Source organism: Lissotriton helveticus, chromosome 3_1 (genome assembly GCF_964261635.1).
Source record: "Lissotriton helveticus chromosome 3_1, aLisHel1.1, whole genome shotgun sequence".
NCBI lineage: Eukaryota > Metazoa > Chordata > Amphibia > Caudata > Salamandridae > Lissotriton > Lissotriton helveticus.
Genome location: NC_136061.1, coordinates 1,869,871,468 through 1,869,894,091, shown reverse-complemented (window position 1 = coordinate 1,869,894,091; position 22,624 = coordinate 1,869,871,468). Strand labels below are relative to the sequence as shown.

General features: G+C 45.4%; 1 protein-coding gene across 2 annotated transcripts in view; it reads left to right on the top strand.

Moving 5' to 3' along the window:
* LOC144823928 (choline kinase alpha-like) overlaps positions 1 to 22,624 on the top strand; it is a 171,507-nt gene that overhangs the window by 41,446 nt on the left and 107,437 nt on the right. For both annotated transcript variants that reach the window (XR_013608859.1, XM_078682849.1), the window contains exon 6: positions 4,885 to 4,989. Coding sequence is in view for 1 of the 2 variants with exons in the window: in XM_078682849.1 (XP_078538975.1) it covers positions 4,885 to 4,989 (105 nt within the window). In the remaining variant the exon portion in view is untranslated. The remainder of the gene's footprint in view (positions 1 to 4,884; positions 4,990 to 22,624) is intronic.

Genomic DNA, 22,624 nt, shown 5'->3' with positions numbered 1-22,624 from the left:
TTATTGCCATAACTTCACTTCGAAGAGTTAGTGAGCTCCAAGCCCTAACTATTCAAGAGCCATTCATTCAAGTACATACAAATAGATTAGTTCTCAGAACAAACCCTAAATTCATGCCAAAAGTGGTATCCCATTTTCATATCCATCAAACAATAGAACTGCCAGTGTTCTTTCAAAATCCACAGACAGTAGCTGAAAGGGCCTTGCATACTAGATGTTAAAAGAGCTATACTATATAGATAGAACTAATGCATTTCGAAAGACAAAACAGTTGTTTGTTGCTTTCTCACCACAACACAAAGGCAACCCTATTTCAAAGTTGGGTATAGCCAGATGGATCGTTAAGTGCATTCAGATATGTTATTTAAAGGCAAAACACACTTTAACAGTTCCCCCTAGGGCGCATTCCACACGCAAACTAGGGGCATCCATGGCTTTCCTAGGAAATATTCCTTTATACGAAATTTGTAGAGCAGCCACATGGGCAACCATACATACATTTACCAAACACTATTGTGTAGATGTACATTCCAAACAGCAAGCTCCTGTAGGACACGCTGTTCTCAAAACTCTGTTTCAGACTGCTGCAGCTGACACAGGCAGCCACCGCTAGGGGAGATACTGCTATACATTCTATGCACAGATATGAATTCAGCAGCCCACATGCATCGAACGGAATATGCTACTTACCAGTATGCATCTGTTCTTGGCATGTAGGGTTGCTGACATTCATATCGCCCACCCACCTCCTCGGTGCCTGTCGCAGCTGTAGCATTCACTTTTTGCATGGACATCTCTTACTGTACTATACTCCATCTCTGCCACAATGGCGAAAAACAATCTGAGGATGGAGAGGATGCCCATGCGCACTGTAGTCCGAGGGAGGAGCCACCTATCTCGTGATACTTCGAACACTCTTCCAGGACAACAATGTGCAATCATCCGGACCCAACACTAGGCGGCGATCTATGCACAGATATGAATGTCAGCAGCCCTACATGCCAAGAACAGATGCATACTGGTAAGTAGCATATTCCTTTTCAGACAGGCCATACCACCACAATGTACTACCTAGCAAGCAGGGGGGAACGAGGTTCAGAGCCCTGTCACTTGAGGCCCAGGCCATCTGAAAGTGGCTCTTGGCCAGGAACCCACAGATCAATGCAACTCACCTCCCAGGTTTAAAAATGTTCAAGCAGATGCACTAAGCAGAGCGCTTAAAGAAAACTACAAGTGGGTCTTGCACAATGCCATCGTACAAAGTATCTTCCACATGTGGGGCACTCCAACTATCGGCTTCTTGGCCACTGAAAACAAAATGCCACGGCTTCACCTAGAGTACAACCAGCCAGAGACTCTGGGGAATGCCCTATGGATCAACTTGTCTGGCAAATTTCTTTACGCCTTTCCACCAGTTCCCCTGATCCAGGCAGTCCTAATCAAGCTGTCCTAATCAAGCTATCCCACTCAAAAGCCAAGATGATTCTCATAGCTCCAGAGTGGCCACATCCGTGGTGGTTCACAGACCTGCTTAACCAGTCCTTGTGTCCACGTCTCAAGCTACCATGCAGGCCAGACCTCCTAACAGTTCAGAGTCCAGATGGGTCATCCTAATCTCTCCTGCTTGAATTTGACTGCATGGCTCCTCAGCTAGTACAGTATAGACATTTGAACCTGCCATACGACTGTAAGGAGATCTTCCAATCGTTCCGCTTATGCCTTCAAGAGATTTTGTATATGGTGTTCCTCCAAGAACGTGAACCCTACTACTTGCTAAGAAAATGTTATTCTTCGATACCTATTGCACCTAGAGAAAAATGGCTGCAATTCTCTTTTTATAAAGGTTCACCAGGCAGCTCTTATTGCCTACAGAAAATATCCCTCACAAACCTCTTTCGAAACTCCCTGTCATTAAGGATTGTTTAGAAGGGTTGAAGAAGGTTTTGCCTACCATTAGGCATCCATCCCACTCCACCATGGGAACTCAGGGGCTGATTAGGATGGCAGCTTGACTTTGTCTGTCCGCCATCCTGTCAAGCATGGCAAGGGATCGTCCACCATAATGGCGGAGGTCCAGTGCGTCGAATTAGGATGCACCTGCCACAGTGGCGGGTGGATCCCGCATTTCAGCACCGCCCGCCGCAATGCTAAAAATGCATGTTGTGCGTTTCAAAGCACAACATGACAGACACCGCGCGGTGCCTGCCATGTTGTACTTTGAAACGCAGGGGGGTACCATAGGTACCCCCATGTGCACCCCCCACTCCCCCTTCACCCTGGGGGCCTGCAACGGGGCCCCCAAAGCAAAGACCGTATCCCTTTCCGTGGCGTCATTGTCGCCACGGAAAGGCATTCCCCAAAGCCCATTCTAATATGGCTGGCGGTGTCTGATAGACACCCCCACCATATTAGACCTTTTCCGCCACGGTCTCAAGGCAACAGCGGCGGTAAAGCGGCGGACGGTCTACCCGTCCGCCGCGGACCCCCCAGCCATCCTAATGTGGCGGGGGGTCATTTCAGTGAGGATGGCGGTGGATACCGCCAGCCCGGCGGGGGCAATCCGTCCGCCATCCTAATCGGCCCCTTAATGTGGTACTTTCACGTCTTATGCAGGATCCCTTTGAACTGATCCACAAAACCTCCCTGCAACACCTTTTTTGGAGGACAGCTTTCCTTGTAGATATTACATCTGCTTGCAGGGTTAGCGAGATCCAAGCCTTATGTTCTCATGAACCAACGGTTTTTCACCATAACAAAGTGTTCATGAGAACTCATCCAAAGTTCCTCCCTAAGGTTATTTCAGACTTCCATGTCCACCAGACCATCTTTGCTTACTTTTTTTCAGAATCTCTCTAGCTGACAGTTCTCTTCACTCCCTAGATGTGAGGAGAGTTCTAAAGCTTTATCTCAAAGGAAATTTGTAAATCAGACCAATTGTTCATCAACTATGATCTGGTCAGCACTGGGTGGACCACTTCCAAACAATTCATTTCCAGGTGGATCCTATTGTGCTATCAAAAAGTTAACAAATCTTTGTCTGCTAAACCCAGAGCACACTCCACTAGAGGTAAAGCGGCTACTGCTGCTTTATTAAGGAATATTCCAATTCCAGATATTTGCAAGCATCCGCGTGGACATCAGTTTATTAATTCACCAAGCACAATATTGCCTAGACTGACACTAGAGCAAATGCTTATGTCGGACAGGCTTCCCTCAGAAATGTATTCTCTTAGACTACCATAGTGGATTCTCTGTCTTCCCCGCCGCTATTAGTCAGATGGGTTTGCTACTCTATTCAGTGCTATGACTATAAACAGAAATCCCCTACGAGAGAAGGAATAGTTTTGTAACCTGTAACTCCAGTTCTCTCGTAGGGGAATTCTCATTATAGGTGGAAGCACAGTGGAGTGAATAGAGGTAACCTTATTAGCTACGTATTATCATGCATTGCCTTTGTAAGGAACTGAAGCAACTGTCATCTGCTGAACAAGATGGGATACTGGTGGTCTCTGGATTCTTAAAGATTGTTACAATTTTAACCATCTAATATTAGCCTATGAGGCTACACTGTCCTGGTCTACTCGACCATAAAAAGGGGAGATTTAAACTGTTTCCTAAGGCATCATTAATTGATATATATATGCTTCCTTGTGCCTCCTTTTTTTAGCTCATTATGAATAAGTGGGCCATTGTAGCCTATGTCTATAGACTGCATTATCTGTTTTCTTTCTTAAGTATCTCTGCAGGCCTTTCCAAAGAGAGGCGAAAATCAACATTTAATAAGATGTATATTGAAGTGCCCTGGGGTCCCCGCACGTGGGTGTGACTATTCAGTCCTTAAGACTGTAATGAAAATTCCCCCACAAGAGAACTGGAGTTACAGGAACATTATTTTTTCTGTCTTAATGTCAAGTTTGTAACTCTTTCAGCATCTTTTGCTGTAACAGGAGAGCAAAAATGACTATGGTCACTTAAAATGGTAAACAATACATTTTACACAAGCCATTTTCTAGTGAGTCAAAAAAATCAAATGTTTACAGTACCATCCACCTGCAAACCCCTACTGTATGTCTTAGATGCCATAACAAATTCAGTTTTTCTCTTCAATTCAGTTTTTTGACTCTTTACAAGTTTGAATCTGTTTGTGAACCCTAGGGCAACTTGTGAACCAAGCCATTTCTAATTTAAGGAGGTATAATCGGAAGCGGAAAAGAAAGACATGGTGAAAGGTGTTTTTTTTAAGAGAAGACCATTTTAACATTTCATAAATGGAAAAAGAAGTCTGTGTTGATTAACAAACACCTTGAACTGGTTTATGAACTATTTTAATCTTTATAGGTTGTCGCATATGGACCAAAAAAACCTGCTTGTGCACCAAAAGTCACATTAAATGAATGTCTGTGGTGGAGCTCACAGCATATATTTAGGGACCAGTAGCTTTAGGTTGATGCAGAGAGCAGCAAATTTCACTGATTCATAGTTTATCAACCATAATGTCACTTACTGTGAACTTTTTTCATTGACATTAACCACTTGGCTGCTAAGGGGTTTTCCCCTCCCGTGCTGCAGATTTATGAATCCCATTATACATGACGAGTTGACCTTGTCATGAGCACAGATCCAGTGTGCCTCATGACTAGTTCACCTTGTCATTAGCATGCAAGTGGTTAAGCAAGTTTATTGAAGGAAACCTTGCCTTTAGTGTTTGTTTCTTTTGGAATAGCTTTCTGCTCATGATTGAGAATCATGGTAACTTGTAAATACCGTTTTCGTCTTTCAGTGCCTCAATAGTGATGACTTAAACAAGAAAAATAAGTTATTGAAATAGTTGCAAATGTGTTTGTATATGCATATTCTTGAAGCAAGTATGCATTTTCCTTACAGGTATCTAAATCAAGTGCTGAAACTTAAATTCACTAGAGAATCTCATATACGAAAGCTGGACAGACTTCTGAGTTACAATTTGCCAATGGAAATGGAAAACCTAAGGTAGGTAGCAGATGTTTCTCTGTAAAAGCTATATTTAACTTTGAGCATGATTTCTGCATTCTCTTGCATATGACAATAGAACTGCCATCAATGCAGGTTGAAATCCAACATGCGTTAAAAGTTGATTTTTCTGTGAAATTCTGGAGTTTGTTGTTGGAATTTTCCACTACCTCAGCCGTAAGCGTACAGCAGGCTACACCTGCAGCAAGTCCTCATGTCCCCCACCCCTCCACATTTGTCTGACATTGTCTTTTGACTGTAACCTTCATTCATGCTCTCCACCTAGTCTCTTGCCACGCAAGCCCATTTCTGTAGAGGGCTCTGTTGCACCTGTAATTATTGTTCAATCTCGAGTTCCTTTGATATAATGTTAAAGAATGTTTTATGACAGAGGGGCGCTTAAACTTGTTCTGGCTGCCAATAAAAATGGCTTGCTATTTGACAGAGGGCTGCATAGACCGCCTAACACTACTTTCAAAGTTAAAAATTATCCTTCGTTTTAATGAGTGGTGGTACAATCAGAGGGCAAAATTATAGCAGTGGGCATTTCAATAAAGAGTAAAGATCACCAAGTAAGGGGCTAAGAGCTTTCGCCCAAGATTTATTTAGGAACATAGGGCCATTGCAGCATTAATTGACCCATTTAGGTTGTAAGAGTTGAGTATAGATAACCTTTGTTTGTCCAAGTGCACTATAACACATAATATAAAATCATTGCAGTGGGGTGTTATAAAAGTCTATTTTAGCGATGATACGGTTGCGATAATATTTGGAATTTAAATAAGTGTGTGTTTGAGTTTTAAAATATTTATAGAGCGCTCATACACCTGCGGTTTCTTGGCGCTAGAACTAACAGGGTCCAGGGCTAAAAAGACGGGGAGAGCTGATGAGGATTTAGTCAAAAGACTTAGCGAACAGATGGGTCTTGAGATGTTTACGAAATTGAGAGTAGAGGGTGATGGTGCGGAGTTCTAGGGGGAGGGAATTCCAGAGTGTAGGGGCAAGGGTGGCAAATTTCGAACCTCCCCACTTCTTGTCCGGTAGCGTGGGATGGTGAGGAGGGACTGAGAGGACGAACGAAGTTCCCTGGTGGGTACATAGTGGGTGATCTCGGAGGAGATGAATGCTGGTGCCAGGCCCAATCGGGCCAAAAAGGTGATGGAGGCGAGCTTGAATTGGATCCGGGCTCGCACAGGGAGCCAGTGTAGGGTTTTCAGGAGGGGGGAGGAACGGTAAAATTTAGGAAGATTGAATACCAGGCGGGCCGCCTGGTTTTGTATCTGCTGCAGACGCCGTAAGCTGTATGCAGGGATACCTGCATAAAGGGCGTTGCCGTAGTGGGCATTTTTATTGCCTTCATTCAACACATGCAGCCCTTTACTGCTTTTGAATTCTTCACATTATGTACACATGATCAGCTTTGGAAGTAGGAAAGCTACTTCGTGCTTTCTTCAAACTGTGTATATAAATTCAGGGTTTTAAACGTTTGAGAGGTCATTTGATGTAAGAGAAATCAGCGCTGATTGGGAGAATGCCCTACTAATGTACTTGTAACAGAAGAAGGCTACCTATTAGACCTATCAGGAACCAGGGTAATGGGATAGAATGTAGAACAAATGTTTTCTAGGGTATTCAGAGGACAATAGGTAATCTAGATACAATTCATAATAACTTAACAGTGAAGCACAGATGCAGTGTAGATCGTCATAACAGTAATTTTATTTAATCAGCAAACCAGTTTCAATTAGTCTCAATTAGTGCTAGATGTAGATAAGTTACTTGCAACAATACAGTGACAGAGCCAGTAAAACGTTCCTGATCGAAGTAGTACTTTGTAACCATTTTGTGGGGTTTTTTGTGTTTTTTTTTGCACACTACTGCTTTTGTGCTTTATGAAGTGTCTTGATATTGGGTATTGTTGAGTGAATAAGAACATCTCCAATAATGGACAGACTGTCTTGCTAAGAAGGCACTCTTCATTATTGAAGAGGAGAGGTATTCTGAGTTAGGCTGTATTTCTCAATAGTGGTATAGTTTAGTGTTAGTACAATCTTTGCCAATATTATTTTGAATTTGTTTGTTGCATTTAAAAAAAAGAGGGGAAAATTCCAGTTAAACAATTGTGTATTTATTTTGCATCTATATAGAGGTAGGTTATAATGATAATGGTGTGTATATTACTACTTTTGTGTTCACTTTTGGTAATACTTTGCTTTTCAGTGTTTAAGTGATAAAATTCCTGAGTACAAATAACCCTGCAAGTCTTGGCAGGTTCTGAAGCAACCTCTTTAATTATCTGCACAATGTGATGAGATGCCTACCTGTTTTCTCAACTATTCAGAACTACAAGACTATTCACTTTGGTCTGAGAGACATAGGAATTTTAGCCTGGGGTAGCCAAGACCGTAATCCTTGGCATGCAACACTAATATCTTTGATAAAACATTTTGACCTGTGTAGCGCACACCAAAGCTTGATTGGAATTAATATAGCCCTTTACAAAGGGTTTTTTGCTCTCCTTCCTAATGAACATTTATGTTCGAGGCATGTGGGCTGCTGAATTCATATCTGTGCATAGATCGCCGCCTAGTGTTGGGTCCGGATGATTGCACGTTGTTGTCCTGGAAGAGTCTTCGAAGTATCCCGAGATAGGTGGCTCCTCCCTCGGACTACAGTGCGTATGGGCATCCTCTCCATCCTCAGATTGTTTTTTTCCGCCATTGGGTTCGGATGTATCTTCCTTTACTCGAAGTTCGGAATCGAAACTACTCTTTCTAGAGGCCAAAAGGCCTCCGCTTTCGTTGGTATTGTCTCGTATCGGTGCCGAAAACTTCTTTACAAACTTTATACTACTTGGGACGTCGAATCGGGCTGCGGGCCTTCTCGACGCCACGCGACCACTCGTTGATGGAACGGAGCCCGTTCAAGAGATGCCCTCAATGTAACTCCAAGTACCCACATATCGATAAACACCCTGTATGTAACAAGTGTTTATCTCCAGAACATGATGAATCCGACTGCCTAGCCTGTGCCCAGTTTCATTCAAAAAAGACACTTTGAACTCGACGGGCAGCTAGACTCACCATGCAGAGACATGCGCCAGAGCCAGAGAATATCTTCGGCGACGAAGACGATCTTGTCGTGTCGAGGCAGAAGACTATGAAGAACAGTCGGATCAAGGATCGGAGCATGACTCCGACTACTACATCGACGAGGAAGAAGACATCGTCGAGGTAGGGGACGACTAGCAAGGGATTTGAGCCGTAGAGGACGACTCCAGTGACGAAACGGGCCCAACCGTAACTACGGCGGCCTATACATTCACCTCCATGGTTGAACAGGCTCAGGTCGAGGCATCGCCACAAGGCCTTAGCCAAGATCTCGAAAGACATTCTACAGCCCCGCAATACAGCCCGGCTAAGAATATTACTAAAGAGCCCTCGAATCAACAACCTCCAAGATTGGTGATGTCGAAACCAAAGGTGGTAGAACAGAAACCGAAACTGAAACTGATCGACTACACGGTCTTCGGACCGTATTACGTCGATCCATCGGAGTCGAGACCGAAGAAGCTTGTAGACAACACTGTCTTCGGGCCTAACTATGTTGAACCATCGGCGTCGAACATAAAAGTCATCGAGCCGAAAAGCAGCGCCCCGGTGCCTGCGCCAAAACAAAAGGGCGTCGAACCGAAAACATCGGCGCCGAGTGCTGAAAAGACAAACAAGGGACTCGATCCAAAGAAGGTTGTCGAACACAAACAAAAGGCCGACAAATCAATTGCTATCCAAGAGAAAAGCATCGAGCCGAACAAAATCGAACCGAAAAAGAGAATCGAACCTACATCAAAGGGCGTCGATCCAGGACCATCGGTTCCAAAATCAGCACAAGTACAAAAAGTAGTACTCGATCCAAAAAAGACTGTCGACAAAACTTCGGCACCAAAGAAACCGGCACTACAAAAACAAACCGTAGTACCACAAAAGACAATCGGACCGATTAAATTTGGCCTCCCGCCTACCTCAAAGGGGGTCGACCCTAAAGCCGGCGTCGAACCAAAGCTAATAAAACAAAAGACTTTAGCAAAACCACAAAAAACTGCTGAACAGGAAGTCTTACATCCAGACCCTGAATCCGTTGAACAATCAAAACTCTATATTGATCCTAGCTCTGGCAAACTCACTCTCTACAAGAGGAATATTAGGCCAGAAACTGAAAGGGACATCTACACTATTACACTTAAAAAGAAAAGGGACTGTTCTACCTCACCTATTCTTTTTAAGCCAATTCAGCCACATAGGCCACACACATATTCATATACACCCACACACTCAGATGAGGAAGTGGATGAGGAATATGATCAAGAATACAACTATCCAGTGGATGTTGACCCAGACAGTCACACACAGCCATGGGTTGACCCAACACAACCAGGTGATTCGCAACCCATCCCTGATACACCGGCATACCCTGCTAGGCCTTCTCCTACAGAAGACACAGCTGCTTTTAATTCATTAATAGAAAGAGCAGCAAGCCATCACAATGTGGACATACATGCAGATCCTGTAGAGGAAGATTTCCTCTTTGACACTTTTGCAACATCAGAAAGGACAGTTAAAACACTGCCCATGTTAAAAGGGGTACTTAAACATGCAGGGGACATATTTAAGGATACCACTAGGGCCAGGGTCATCAACCCAAGGATAGAAAGGAAATGCAGGCCAGCGCCAGTAGACCCTACATACATTAAGGGACAACTGCCTCTAGATTCTTTGGTGGTGGCAAATGCATGTAAACGTGCAAACTCTCAAACAACTGGGGAAGCTGCACCCCCGACAAACAATCAAAGATTTTTGAGGCATCGGGGAAAAGGGTAGCCGCACAGGCGGCTAATATATGGAGAATATCAAACACACAAGCCAGGTATGACAGGGCACACTATGATACCTTAGAAACGCTTTTACAGCATCTACCTGACGCTTACAAAGAACAAGCTGAACAACTAATACAAGAGGGAAAGCTAATCACAAACGCTTCCATTAAATGTGCCTTAGATGTGGCGGATACAGCTGCTAGATCTATTAACACTAGTGTTATGATCAGGAGACATGCGTGGCTACGCATTTCTGGTTTTAAGAACAAAGTTCAGTCCACTTTGTTAAACCAGCCCATTAATCCTGACTTCTTGTTTGGTCCAGATGTAGATACAATACTGGACAAAATGAAAAAAGACACTGAGACGGCTAAGTCAATGGGAGCCCTACAGTCACAACAACATAGAGGCTCCTTTCGTCGCTCAGGCTACAGAGGGGCTGCAAGAGGTACCTCATCACAGCAGACCACAAACTATAAAGGAAACACACAAACCACCTCCAATAAAAACAATACAGGTGGATACCGCGGCAATAATAACAAAGGCAGAGGACGAGGGAACAACACCACCCGATCCTCTGCAAATACAAAACAGTGACTCCTTAGCGCTACCCCCAGACCACATAACACCGGTCGGGGGACGTTTACAACAATTCCTACCAGTCTGGAAAAACATCACTACAGACAAGTGGGTAAGGCAAATTATCCAACATGGCTATTGCCTAGAGCTAAACTCCACACCACCCAACATACCTCCAAAACACCGGCCTATGTCCGCAGAGCACCTCAACTTATTGCAACAAGAAGTTATCAGCATGCTGCAAAAAAGGGGCCATAGAACTTGTACCATTAGAACATTAAGGTACAGGAGTATATTCGCTATACTTCCTCATCCCCAAAAAGGACGGGTCTCTCAGACCAATATTGGACCTCAGGCCCCTAAATCAATACATCTTATCCGAGCATTTTCATATGCTCACTCTACAACAAGTGTTACCACTGTTGCGGCAAGGAGACTTCCTCGCAACCTTGGACCTCAAAGACGCATATTTCCATATCCCGATACATCCTGCTCACAGGAAGTATCTCAGGTTTATGCTACTAAATCAACATTACCAATTCAAAGTGCTTCCATTTGGAGTAACAACAGCTCCAAGAATGTTCACAAAATGCCTAGCGACAGTGGCTGCACATTTAAGGAGACAACATATTCACATCTATCCATACCTGGACGACTGGCTTATACAAGCAAAGTCAGCCCAGCAGTGTGCCAGCCACATGTCAAAAACAATTCACCTGCTGCACAGCCTAGGCTTCACCCTAAACTACCAAAAATCTCACCTTCAGCCATCCCATGTACAGCAGTACCTAGGAGCAACAGTGGATACCTTGACAGCAAAAGCATACCCAAACACTGCAAGAATAAACAGTATGCAGCTACTAATCCAAAAGTTCAAGTCCCAACACTCGCTCTCTGCCCGAGTGTTTATGCAACTCATAGGCATGATGGCCTCGTGCATCTTCATAGTCCCTCACGCCAGACTACACATGCGCCTGCTACAGGAGTGCTTAGCACGGCAGTGGAACCAGGCTCAAGGACAATTGAAAGACCTAGTGTTGGTGACCAGTCGTGCATACAACTCTCTGCATTGGTGGAATCCGGGGAACATCCTTTTCAACGCGGATGTTACACCGCAGTTCCCTTACGACGCAACTTTTACAACGCAAGTTGTAACAACGAATTGCGCTGGGGGGTGCTCCAGGATAATAAATAGTTTAATTTACTATCCAACTCCTTCCCTACTATCCATGGAGACTGGAGTTGGAATAGTAAATTAAACTATTCACTATCCAGCCCTCAACAACGTAAGTCGTGGTAACGACTTGCGTTGTAAAACATGCGTCGTAAAGTACTGCGATGTAAAACATCGCGTTGTAACGACGTACATCCGTGGAATCCACAAAACCTTTGCAAGGGACGACTGTTCCAGGAGCCTGTACCACAAATAGTGCTGACAACGGACGCATCTCTCATAGGATGTGTCCTTCAGTACACAGTGCAGGGCCTATGGACAGCACAACAAAAGAAAATGCACATCAACTTGCTGGAAATGATGGCAATTTTTCTGGCAATGAAAGCGTTCAAAGTACATTTATGCAACAAAGCTGTGTTGATCCGGACGGACAACATGACAGCAATGTACTACATACAGAAACAGGGAGGAACACACTCTCCACAGCTATCACATCTAGCACAAAGCATGTGGAAGTGGGCCATCCAAAGACATTTTTTTCTCATGGCGGAACACCTCCCAGGCAAACACAACCAAGTAGCGGATCTGCTCAGCAGACACAGCCAACAGATGCACGAGTGTGAGATTCATCCCACGGTGCTCCAACCATACTTCCAACAGTGGGGACAACCAGAGATAGACCTGTTCGCCTCAAAGGAAAACGCAAAATGACGGTACTTTGCCACCAGGTTTCTACATCCGCAGTCGCAGGGCAATGCGATATGGATGAACTGGTCAGGCAGATTTGCGTACGCTTTTCCCCCAGCACCGTTACTACCGCTAGTGGCAAGCAAACCGCCAGCATTCACTGACACTAATCCTGGTTGCTCCAACATGGGCGAGGCAACCATGGTACACAACGTTCCTAGAACATCCTGGTTGCTCCAACATGGGCGAGGCAACCATGGTACACAACGTTCCTAGAACTTTCCGTGGTACCTCATCAAAGACTGCGGCTAACGCCCACTCTACTCACTCAGAGCCATGGAGACATACAGCACCCAAATCCGCAACAGCTGAACCTTGCAATCTGGCTCCTGAAGTCTTAGAGTTTGGGTACCTAAACTTACCTCCTGACTGTATGAACATTATCAAGGAGGCAAAAAAACCTACAACCACAGCTTGTTATGCCGCGAAATGGAAGCGTTTTGTCATTTACTACAATGACGTAAACTCACTAGATGCTTCAACGCAAAATATCATTTGCTATCTTTTGCACCTACATCGTTGCAATCTAGCTTATTCATCTATTAGAATGCACTTGGCTGACATTGCAGCTTATCTTCAAAACAGGCAGCATCTTTCGCTATTCAGAGTACCTGCGATTAAGGCATTCATGGAGGGACTCAAAAGAATAATCCCCTCAAAACACCCACCTTCCCCTGTCTGGAACCTTAACATCGTTTTAACCAGACTGATGGGACCACCATTTGAACCATTGCATTCCTGCGAATTACAATTTTTAACATGGAAAGTGGCATTCCTAGTGGCAATTGCTTCACTTAGAAGAGTTAGTGAGCTACAAGCCCTAACTATTCAAGAGCCATTCATCCAAATACATGCCAATAGGGTAGTTCTTAGAACAAACCCTAAGTTCATGCCCAAGGTGGTATCCCAGTTTCATATCAATCAAACAATAGAACTGCCAGTGTTCTTCCCAAATCCACAGTCAGTACCTGAAAGGGCTCTACACACACTAGATGTCAAAAGAGCACTTCTATACTACATTGATAGAACTAAGGATTTTCGAAAAACTAAACAGTTGTTTGTTGCCTTCTCACCACAACACAAGGCAACCCCATTTCAAAACCTGGGTTAGCCAGATGGATCGTTAAGTGCATCCAAATATGTTATCTCAAAGCAAAACGCACTTTAACAGTTCCCCCAAGGGCGCATTCTACACGCAAACTTGGGGCATCCATGGCTTTCCTAGGAAATATTCCTCTAGAGGAAATATGTAGAGCAGCCACATGGTCTACCATACATACATTCACAAAACACTATTGTGTAGATGTACATTCCAAACAACAAGCAGCTGTAGGACAGGCTGTTCGAAAAACTCTTTTTCAGACTGCTGCAGCTGGCACAGGTAGCCACCGCTAAGGGAGAAACTGCTATACATTCTATGCACAGATATGAATTCAGCAGCCCACATGCCTCGAACGGAATATGCTACTTACCAGTATGCATCTGTTCTTGGCATGTAGGGCTGCTGACATTCATATCGCCCACCCTCCTCCCCGGTGCCTGTCGCAGCTGTAGCATTCCATATCTATTTCTTACTTTCTTGCATGGACACCCTTTACTGTACCATACGCCATCTCTGCCACAAAGGCGAAAAACAATCTGAGGATGGAGAGGATGCCCATACGCACTGTAGTCCGAGGGAGGAGCCACCTATCTCGTGATACTTCGAAGACTCTTCCAGGACAACAACGTGCAATCATCCGGACCTAACACTAGGCGGCGATCTATGCACAGATATGAATGTCAGCAGCCCTACATGCCAAGAACAGATGCATACTGGTAAGTAGCATATTCCTTAGGTATTCACATAGCATGTGCACAACACATAGACCCAACCTCATACATATCCCACTAACTACCACACACCCTCAAAAAGAAATCTCAATCACTAGTGCTCCTTCTGCAGTACTCCACATACCAGACAATTCAAACCTAATCCGCTATGAAAACCTTGACGTCTTCTTAACAAACCTGGCTCACCCCCATATCTTCGCACATCCTGGATGTTCTTCCCACATGCTACAGCATCCATTGTGCGGACTGCGCACATGAGAATGGAGGAGGCACAACTGTGATCAATAAGTTCTCCTGGTCCTGCACACTAGGCAAGCAGGTAACACAACTCCATAGAGCCTCTGACATGCCATTTCCCTCTCTTCAACTCAGCCTGCCACCTTCCATGCACGCCTTGTGAGCAGAATAAGGATTTCATTGATACATTCTCAGATCTCCTCACCACCTAGTCCATCTGACATGCCCATAGCACACCTTTGGGTGCACTTAACCTGCCAAACAGTGGAAGCCCCCCAAAAAACCACAAGGCACCCTGGTCAATCATCAGTACACTCAGATTGGTACAGCATGTGAAACAACCAACAGTCTCCAAAGGCCACATCCTCCTATCTACACCCTTTGACCACTCTGCCGAATATAGCATGTTATAATGCATGCAAATATATTGCATGCTATTAGAAAGCAGTTGTTACGACTGCGTTCTTAGTACGCAATACCTTTACATCACAAATCATTACAACAACTTGCTGTAGGGGCGTGCTGGACTTGGGAATAGTATTTACTATTTCTACTCCAGTTTGTGCAACTGCAGGGAAAGTGTTGGATTTTTTATCCAATACATTTGCGCCGCCACAGCAAATCGTTGTAATGACTTGTGATGTAAAGGTATTGCGTACTAACCACGCAGTCGTTGTAATGACTGCGTTGTAATAGCACAGCGTTTTGTAAACCGCGTTGTAAACCCTGTTTTCCCCCACTCTGCCATCCCAATGTCCTTTCTCAGCGTGCTACCAAGAAACCAAGGTCAACACAAGTCCAACCCTTCTGATCCTTCAAAGACTTCTCCATAGACAACCACATTCTTGAACCCATCACCCACCTCCATCAACTCCAATGCAAACACCCCTATATAAAAGTTCAACATTTTCTTGGAAAGCTATGTGAAGGTCTACACTGCAATTACATCATGTAAGTGCACGTCAAGGCCTTCAGCGCCCTGGTATACTGAAGACCTTGCTGACAAATGGGCAATCTGCAGACAGGAAAAAAACGAACTTTCAAGGACTTTTTGATACCAAAGTTCCTCCGTGCAACAGACAGCTCCTTGCATCTGCCTAAGCACAGTACTCTAACAACACCATAAATAAAGCCACCAACAGAAGCAGAAAATTATTCAAAACAATCAAGCATTGCATCCACCCCAGCCAGACCCGCCTGTTCTCGCTTCATAGAAAAGTGCAATACCTCAATCTTTTCAGTGAAAAAATGAAAAAAAACCACTTGTGTATTGACGATACAAAGCCTGCTTAATCTCTCACATCCAGCCCATTTCAACACTGCTCAGCATTGAAAGCCCTAGCTCACCTAAATCTGACTGATGTTCTCCAGTTCTTCAAAGCCACTCAAAAACCACTGTCCTTCATCAAAGCTCTCCAGGGACACTCTCTTAATCTTGCTTACCATTGTTAATGTCTCCTGTACTCCATGCATTTTCTTAAACTCAATACTGCAAGATCCTCCCTCTCCGAAAAAAACCTACACTAGACCTTGATGACCTCGATAAATGACACCTCGTCGCTGACCTGCCTTTCATCTGCAAGGTCATTAAAAAAGCAGTCTATGTTCAACTCTAAGATCACATTGATGCTATCCATCACTTATACTACTACGTGGCTGTCTTCGGATCAAGCTGCAGCATGGAGATCGCCAACTTACACTTTGTAGAAAATGCCCTCTTGACCATAGATGAAGATTACCCTATCCTACTGATGTTGCTGGACATTCAAGCTGCCTTTGACAGTCAACCATCCTACTCCCGTACGCACTCAGAGTTGCGAATGGGATTCACCAACCGTGCTCCTGGTGATACTCCTACCATTTCAGCCAATATCAGTTAGCTTACATGGACACCTCCAGGTCACAAAAGATCCCTATCCCATATATCCAGTCCCTCAGTGTTCCATACTATTTCCTCTCCTCTTCAACCGCCTGGTGCTCTACTCGTAGATAACCATATCAAGATGTACTGCTTCAGACTCCCAGTGCCTCAAACACTGCTTACATATCATTCAGACCTGGTTGTCCAGCACCTACCTGAAGCTCCATCCAGCCAAGATAGAATTTCTATTATATGCCAAGAGCAACAAATCAGATGCAGTACAAATCTGGCCCAATGACATGAAGCTTGATGGCTTGGAATCCAAACTCTCACCGAATACCAAATCACTTGGATTCACACCAAACACCAATCTCTCCTTTAAGAAACACAGTGCCAAAAAATAAAGTGACCTGGTACCAGCCTAACCATTGCTTCAGAACTACTGTTCAAGCCCTTGTACTGTCTCATATGGATGGTGCTAATGCCAAAATCTAGGGCCTTCCAGACTTCACTGGCACCACTTGGGGGCATCTGCAGAATGTCTTATCCAGGGCCTTAAAAACCTGATTACATCACCTATACCCTGAAGGAACTCTATTGGCTCCTTTGTCAGCCCACAGCACCTTCACAAAAACGCTACATTATTTACAAAGCCATTAGTCAGCACCCCTGTTTATTTGCAGACAAGCTCACTATCTCTAGTGATTTTCAGCACACCCGTAGATGGGACACCCATCAGCCTGCAGATGAAGCAGTGTAAAAAAGAAAAAAAAAAGAAAACGTGTTTGTCGTGACCCTCTTTGCAGGATCCTGGCCAAACGTTTTTTGCATTCACCCTCCTGTTTTCTGAACCAGTGTGTGTTGGCCTCTAGGACTCTGTACCCTTTACTACTGCTAACCAGTTGTAAAGTGCATGTGCTCTCCTTTAAATATGGTAAAATGGGCTTGCAGCCAATTAGCAAATCCTAATTATTTGTAAGTCCTTATCCTTAGTTAAGTGGTACTTAATGTAGTCAGGGCCTGTAAATTACATACTTCAGTTGGATCCACAGCAAACCTTTTACCACCCACTTAAGTAGGCTTTTAGGATTTAGATCTGTTTTTATTATTTCAAATTAGACTCCATACAATACTGCCCACCTACCTCCATTGGCTGGTGGTGGTGTAAGTATCAGACTATGGGAACATTATAGGTGTAGACATTGTTGAGTCAGTTAAGAAGAGAGATGGGGGGCCGTTACTCATTGGAAGTAAAGTCTAGGGGGTGCAATCAGGTAATGTGATATTAGTTGGGTGAAACTGCTGGTATTAAACGCAGAACCTGTAGGCAGCAGGGGCATGACAGCTCCTGAAACTCAGCAGTCTGGTATGTAAGGCAGGATTGCCCCATTTTATCAAAAAGGGGAGGACGCTGCATTGCCAATGCCCTTAGCTTCTCCATTCCTATTATGTCCCATAATTTGTGTAGCCAATTTAAATGTGTTGGGATAGTTTTGGTGCCCCATTTGCGGAGGAGGAAGTGCGAGAGTGATGGCTTTACCCATAGGGGACAGCAAACGGTTTGGGAGGCACAATAATACATAGCATGGGAACCTTTGAATATCTGTTGTATACATGGTATTTATCGCTTCTAGGACCCCTTCCCAGAAAGGTTGTAGCTTGTGGCATTGCCATAAAAGGTGAGTGAGTGTTCCCTGTTGGCAACAGTATCTGCAGCAGCAGTCATCCCCATCCGAAACCCATGCAGCCATTTTAACCGGTGTGAGGTACTAATAGTGTGTAATTTTTAGGAGCATTTCTTCACCGGTGGTGTTTAAGGCAGATGCCTGGCCCGGTGTAGTATGTCTTCCCACTCCTTGTCAGTGAAGAGTCTCTCACATTTCTTTTACCATCTGGCGCGCCCTGGTGATTTTAGTAGGGACTACGGTACATTTAGAAAGGTGTAGATATCAGAGTATTTTCTTAACTGTGTGTCTCATGAACAGCCGTTTTTTTCAAAGGGTGTCAACACTGCGGCGTGCAGTCGGATCCACGGTTGTCATCCAGTGAGCTACCTCCACTTATTGCCAGCATGTGTCCTCAGGGAGGCCATAAGAGGCTTGGAGCTTGGGGAAGTCCATGAGACCATCTGAGTCAAATCCCCAATACATTTGCAGTTGGCATCCTTCCAGGCTATATGCCACACCGTGGCCGCTGGTGGGAAATGTGGACTGCCTATCAGTGGAGTCAGAGGGGATATTGGCGTACAGAGCCTATGTCGCAGCTGAATGCTGTCCAAGACCCCAATAGTGTCTTGGATCACCAGTAAGACTTCGACACTAGGCAGGCTGAGTTTTTGGAAGCCAGCGAATTTTTCAAATGTGCATGCCCGCAATCGCCTGGTCCACAAAACACCAATGCTTCTCAGTTAATGTTCCGTGCCACTCCACCATGTAGCGCAATTGTGCTGCTTGATAGTAGCAGTAAGGTTTCGGGATCCCAAAGCCACCTCCTTGTAATGGCAAATAGGCATGAGTCTTGGCGTGTTTGCCTACCCAGATAAAGTTCCAGATCAGGGTCTGCAGTTTGTCCAAGAGTGTTGTAGGGGACAGGGGGAGTGGGTTTGAAGGGGAGTGTAGGAAGGTGGATATCTGACTATGGTTACCCCCAACTTTTTGCCTAGTGTTTTGCTGGTTTTTGACTTAGTTGGCCTGGGATCCTGCTATTCAGGGCCCCAGGCTTCCTGCTCTCTCTGTTAAAATGGACTCCATCTACCTTAGGTACATATCTAATTGGATACTGGGTCATCTTATCAGTCCCTGTACAGTGTACCTTAGGTATCCAGGGCATAAGTGTACCCAGGGCCTACGAGGGGCTGAAGCATGTATTATGCCACCCCTGGCTGGCCATCTAAAACTGACACAACTGGCTGCTTAGACAGCTGGGGCAAGGTGGTGTAATCACCCTTTGCTGTAGATATAGTATACCTATATCTAACCTTAAAATGGACACATATACTCCTATCAGTCACTCCTATGGCAGGCCTTATCAATCCTGAAGGCAGACGCCTTGGAATTATGTGAGATGGTGCTCTGGCATGAGCTGAGCCCGTCTGCAGCTTGCGGAACCAAGTCCTAATAGCTGTTCCATGATAACGCTATACCATATACTCTTAAGTGCATTATCAACCTCGCGGTTAAATGCTAACTCTGGTATAACATTATCAAAACATGTCGAGTAACTTGTCATACGAATTGGAATACTACCCCCTCGCCAATTCTGGCGACGGGGGTAGCATTCCACCCTTCTAAAGGGACATGACATGTATGTAACTGTGAACCCCGGTTAAAGTTAACTCGAGCCTTGGCATCACAAAATGGATGCTGCCACCACAGACACAAGTCTGACCTCCTGCTGCTGGGAGTCCTTCCAGCGAGGGAGGCTTGGACAAAGGGTTTCCTGCCTTGGGAGGTGCTAGCACCACCCCAGACAGGATTTTGTGTATTGGGTAGGATAGGCCTGAAAGGAATGAGACATGCCTGGGGCACACAATGTGTCCTGTGCATACACCGGTTCAAACCAGTTGCTGGGGCATCCCTGCCCCAGCTCTGGCGCGAAACCGGACCACCACCCCCTTCCTGGTCCCACCCAGGGGAGGTACCTAGTCACCAGTACAGCCCCCTTTAGCAGGATAAAGGTAGGAGCTGGTCCCATTCCAAATTAGATTAATACTGAAGAAATCTCCCTTGTGGGCAAGTAGTGTCCACCCTGCAGCTGCAGACACCATCAAGCGTCCAGCGGCTTCACTTTGTCGCCTTCCCTCGAGGATCCAGACTTCAGAGCCCGACGAGACCCGGATTCCCAGACCTCTCCGACTTCAACTCACATCTGCAGCACAGCTGAGACCCGTGGGTGCGACGAGACGCGTGGGACCGGCCATCTTGAAAGAAACTGCACTTCGCTTCCAGCACGACTCCCGAGGTAAACTCGACCAAGTGCTTTGGGGATTGAGAAGCTCCTGCACCGAAGATCAGCCCTCCAGCTTCCACGAGATCTGCGTGGGGCCCTTCTGCTTGTTTGCTGCTCGACGTGCAGTCTGGTCACTTGCCGGCTGGCTAGTGGCCTCCTAGGCGACGAACCTTGAAACCTTCACTGCTGGTCTGGTTGCTCCAGACTGGCCCTTGCTCCCTTCCAAAAGAGGGGCACCCCGGACTCTCCTAGTCCGCACCAGACGCCTTTTTCACTCACCGCGTTGGTTGCCTTTGCCAAGGCCTGTTGACGCCGAATCCGGAACAGACACCGCCGACAGCGAGAGCCTGCGTGGGACAGCTTGTGCCTCCATCCTGGTCGTCGAAGACACCTCCTGGTCCACGTGGCTGCAGAATCAAGCGTCCACTCTTCACCTGATCGTGACGACAGCATCTGGTTCCCTCCTGCTTCCACACCGGTCACTGGCTAGTGACTTTGAACACTGTCCCCTCTGCTTTCAGGTCCTCTTCTTCCTCGATCCACCCGTGGATCGCACCGGACATCTTCCTCCTGGTCGCCTGCAGCATCTTTTCTTCCAGGCTCCATTGACTTCAACGCAGAAACCCGACACGATTTCGCACCTATGCACCCGCAGCCCGTGGGTGAGGTAACCAGAGCATTTCGGTGCTCAAGGGTAGATTGACTCTCCTAGTGTCCAGTTCCACAGTCGTTTTAGTCCTAACTAGTCAGGATTGTCCATACTCACCTTTTTCTTGAACTATACTGTCCATAGACGTTGTTACGCATCTCGTGTGTGAGTTCACACTCTGCACACGCGTTCCGTGGGCCTCCTAGTACTTACCTAAAGTTAGGGTAGCGTAGTCCCAGCGATCCTATAGCCTCTGGACAGCTCCATTCCTTCTATCGAATTCCTTATACCATTTACTTAGTATATGGTTTGTCGTGCCCCTAGGGCACCAGTGTAATTTTGTGCAACTTATCGTATTTTTCCTAAGAGATTGACATGTGCTTAGCCCTCTGACCTCAAAGAGTTCAGAGGTGTTTGTTATTAATAAAAATATTGTTTATTTTCATAACAACCTGTGTGGTGTCCTTTCATCTGGTATTCAAGGGGTTATATTGTGGTAAAACAGCTGGCTTCACATGCCAAAAGAGTTTAGTCTAAGACTGCTTTGTCCATGCTACCATTAGGATAGCTGGTCTATAAGGTTGACTTACAACCAATCACCATAAGGGTTGTTTGGACTGATACAAGGTGATCACTAGAACTAGTGAGCATCATATATCAGGCCAACTTCTCTCAGGGAGAGTTTGAATCACATAGAGTAGCTTAGTTAATATTGTCATTTTAATGGCTGCTATGCGCCCGAGCCAGGATAGGTTATGGGAGTGGTGAGAGTAGAGCATTTATTGGCTAGGAGGAGGCCATCATTTTGAGCCACTGTAGGCAGGAGTGTAGAGTGGATCTGAAGCCTCAGATATGGGATCCCGTTCTCCTCCCACTGAAAGGGCATGAGTGGCGCCAATCGAGCCTTCTCTGTCACTGGGATGGCTACACTAAGAGTTAATCACTTTTTCAGGTTAGTCTTAAATCCAGAGGTGGCACTGAATTCAGTTAGCTCACTCACTACAGCTGTTAAAGAATGATCGGGGTCTGTAAGGGTCAGAAGGACATCGTCTGTGTAGAGCATGATCTTGTGCCCCCTCCCAGCCATCCATAAGCCTGCAATTCCTTATATGCTCAAACAGATGCTCCATATAGAGTAAAAAAAACAAGGGAGAGAGGTCGCAGCCCTGTCCCGTGTAATGAGGAACTGGGTGGATTTCACCCCCATTTACTTTTTTACACTATTTCGAGGAACATGGTAGCACGACCAGACCCATTACATAACCAGGAGACAATGCCTACTTTCCGCAGAAAACTGTGCAGAAAGGGCTAGTGCACCTGATCAAAGGCCATTTTGGCATCATCAGAAAGGAGATCTGCTGGTGTGTGAGTGCACGGCACCTTGTCGAACAGATGGCCCAATCGCTTTGAGTTATCACTACACCCCCACTCTGAAAAGCCCCAGCCTGATTGGGGTCTATTAGTCCTTGTACATAGGGGGCTAGTCTTTCGGCGAGTACACTGGTAAATATTTTAGCATCAACCTTCAGGTCGGACTGGCCTAGGAGATTTTATATAGTCTAGATGCTAACCCTGCTCCTAAATACTGTTTGCAAATGGTGAGAAACACCCAAGGAATTTGCCCTTTCCAGTTTAGTGTGCACTTGCCACGTAGGAAGAGATACCATTGCCAGAGGGATGGTTTCCTTCAAGGTGACCACACCAGATCAGTGGGGCAGCAACATGATCCTTTTG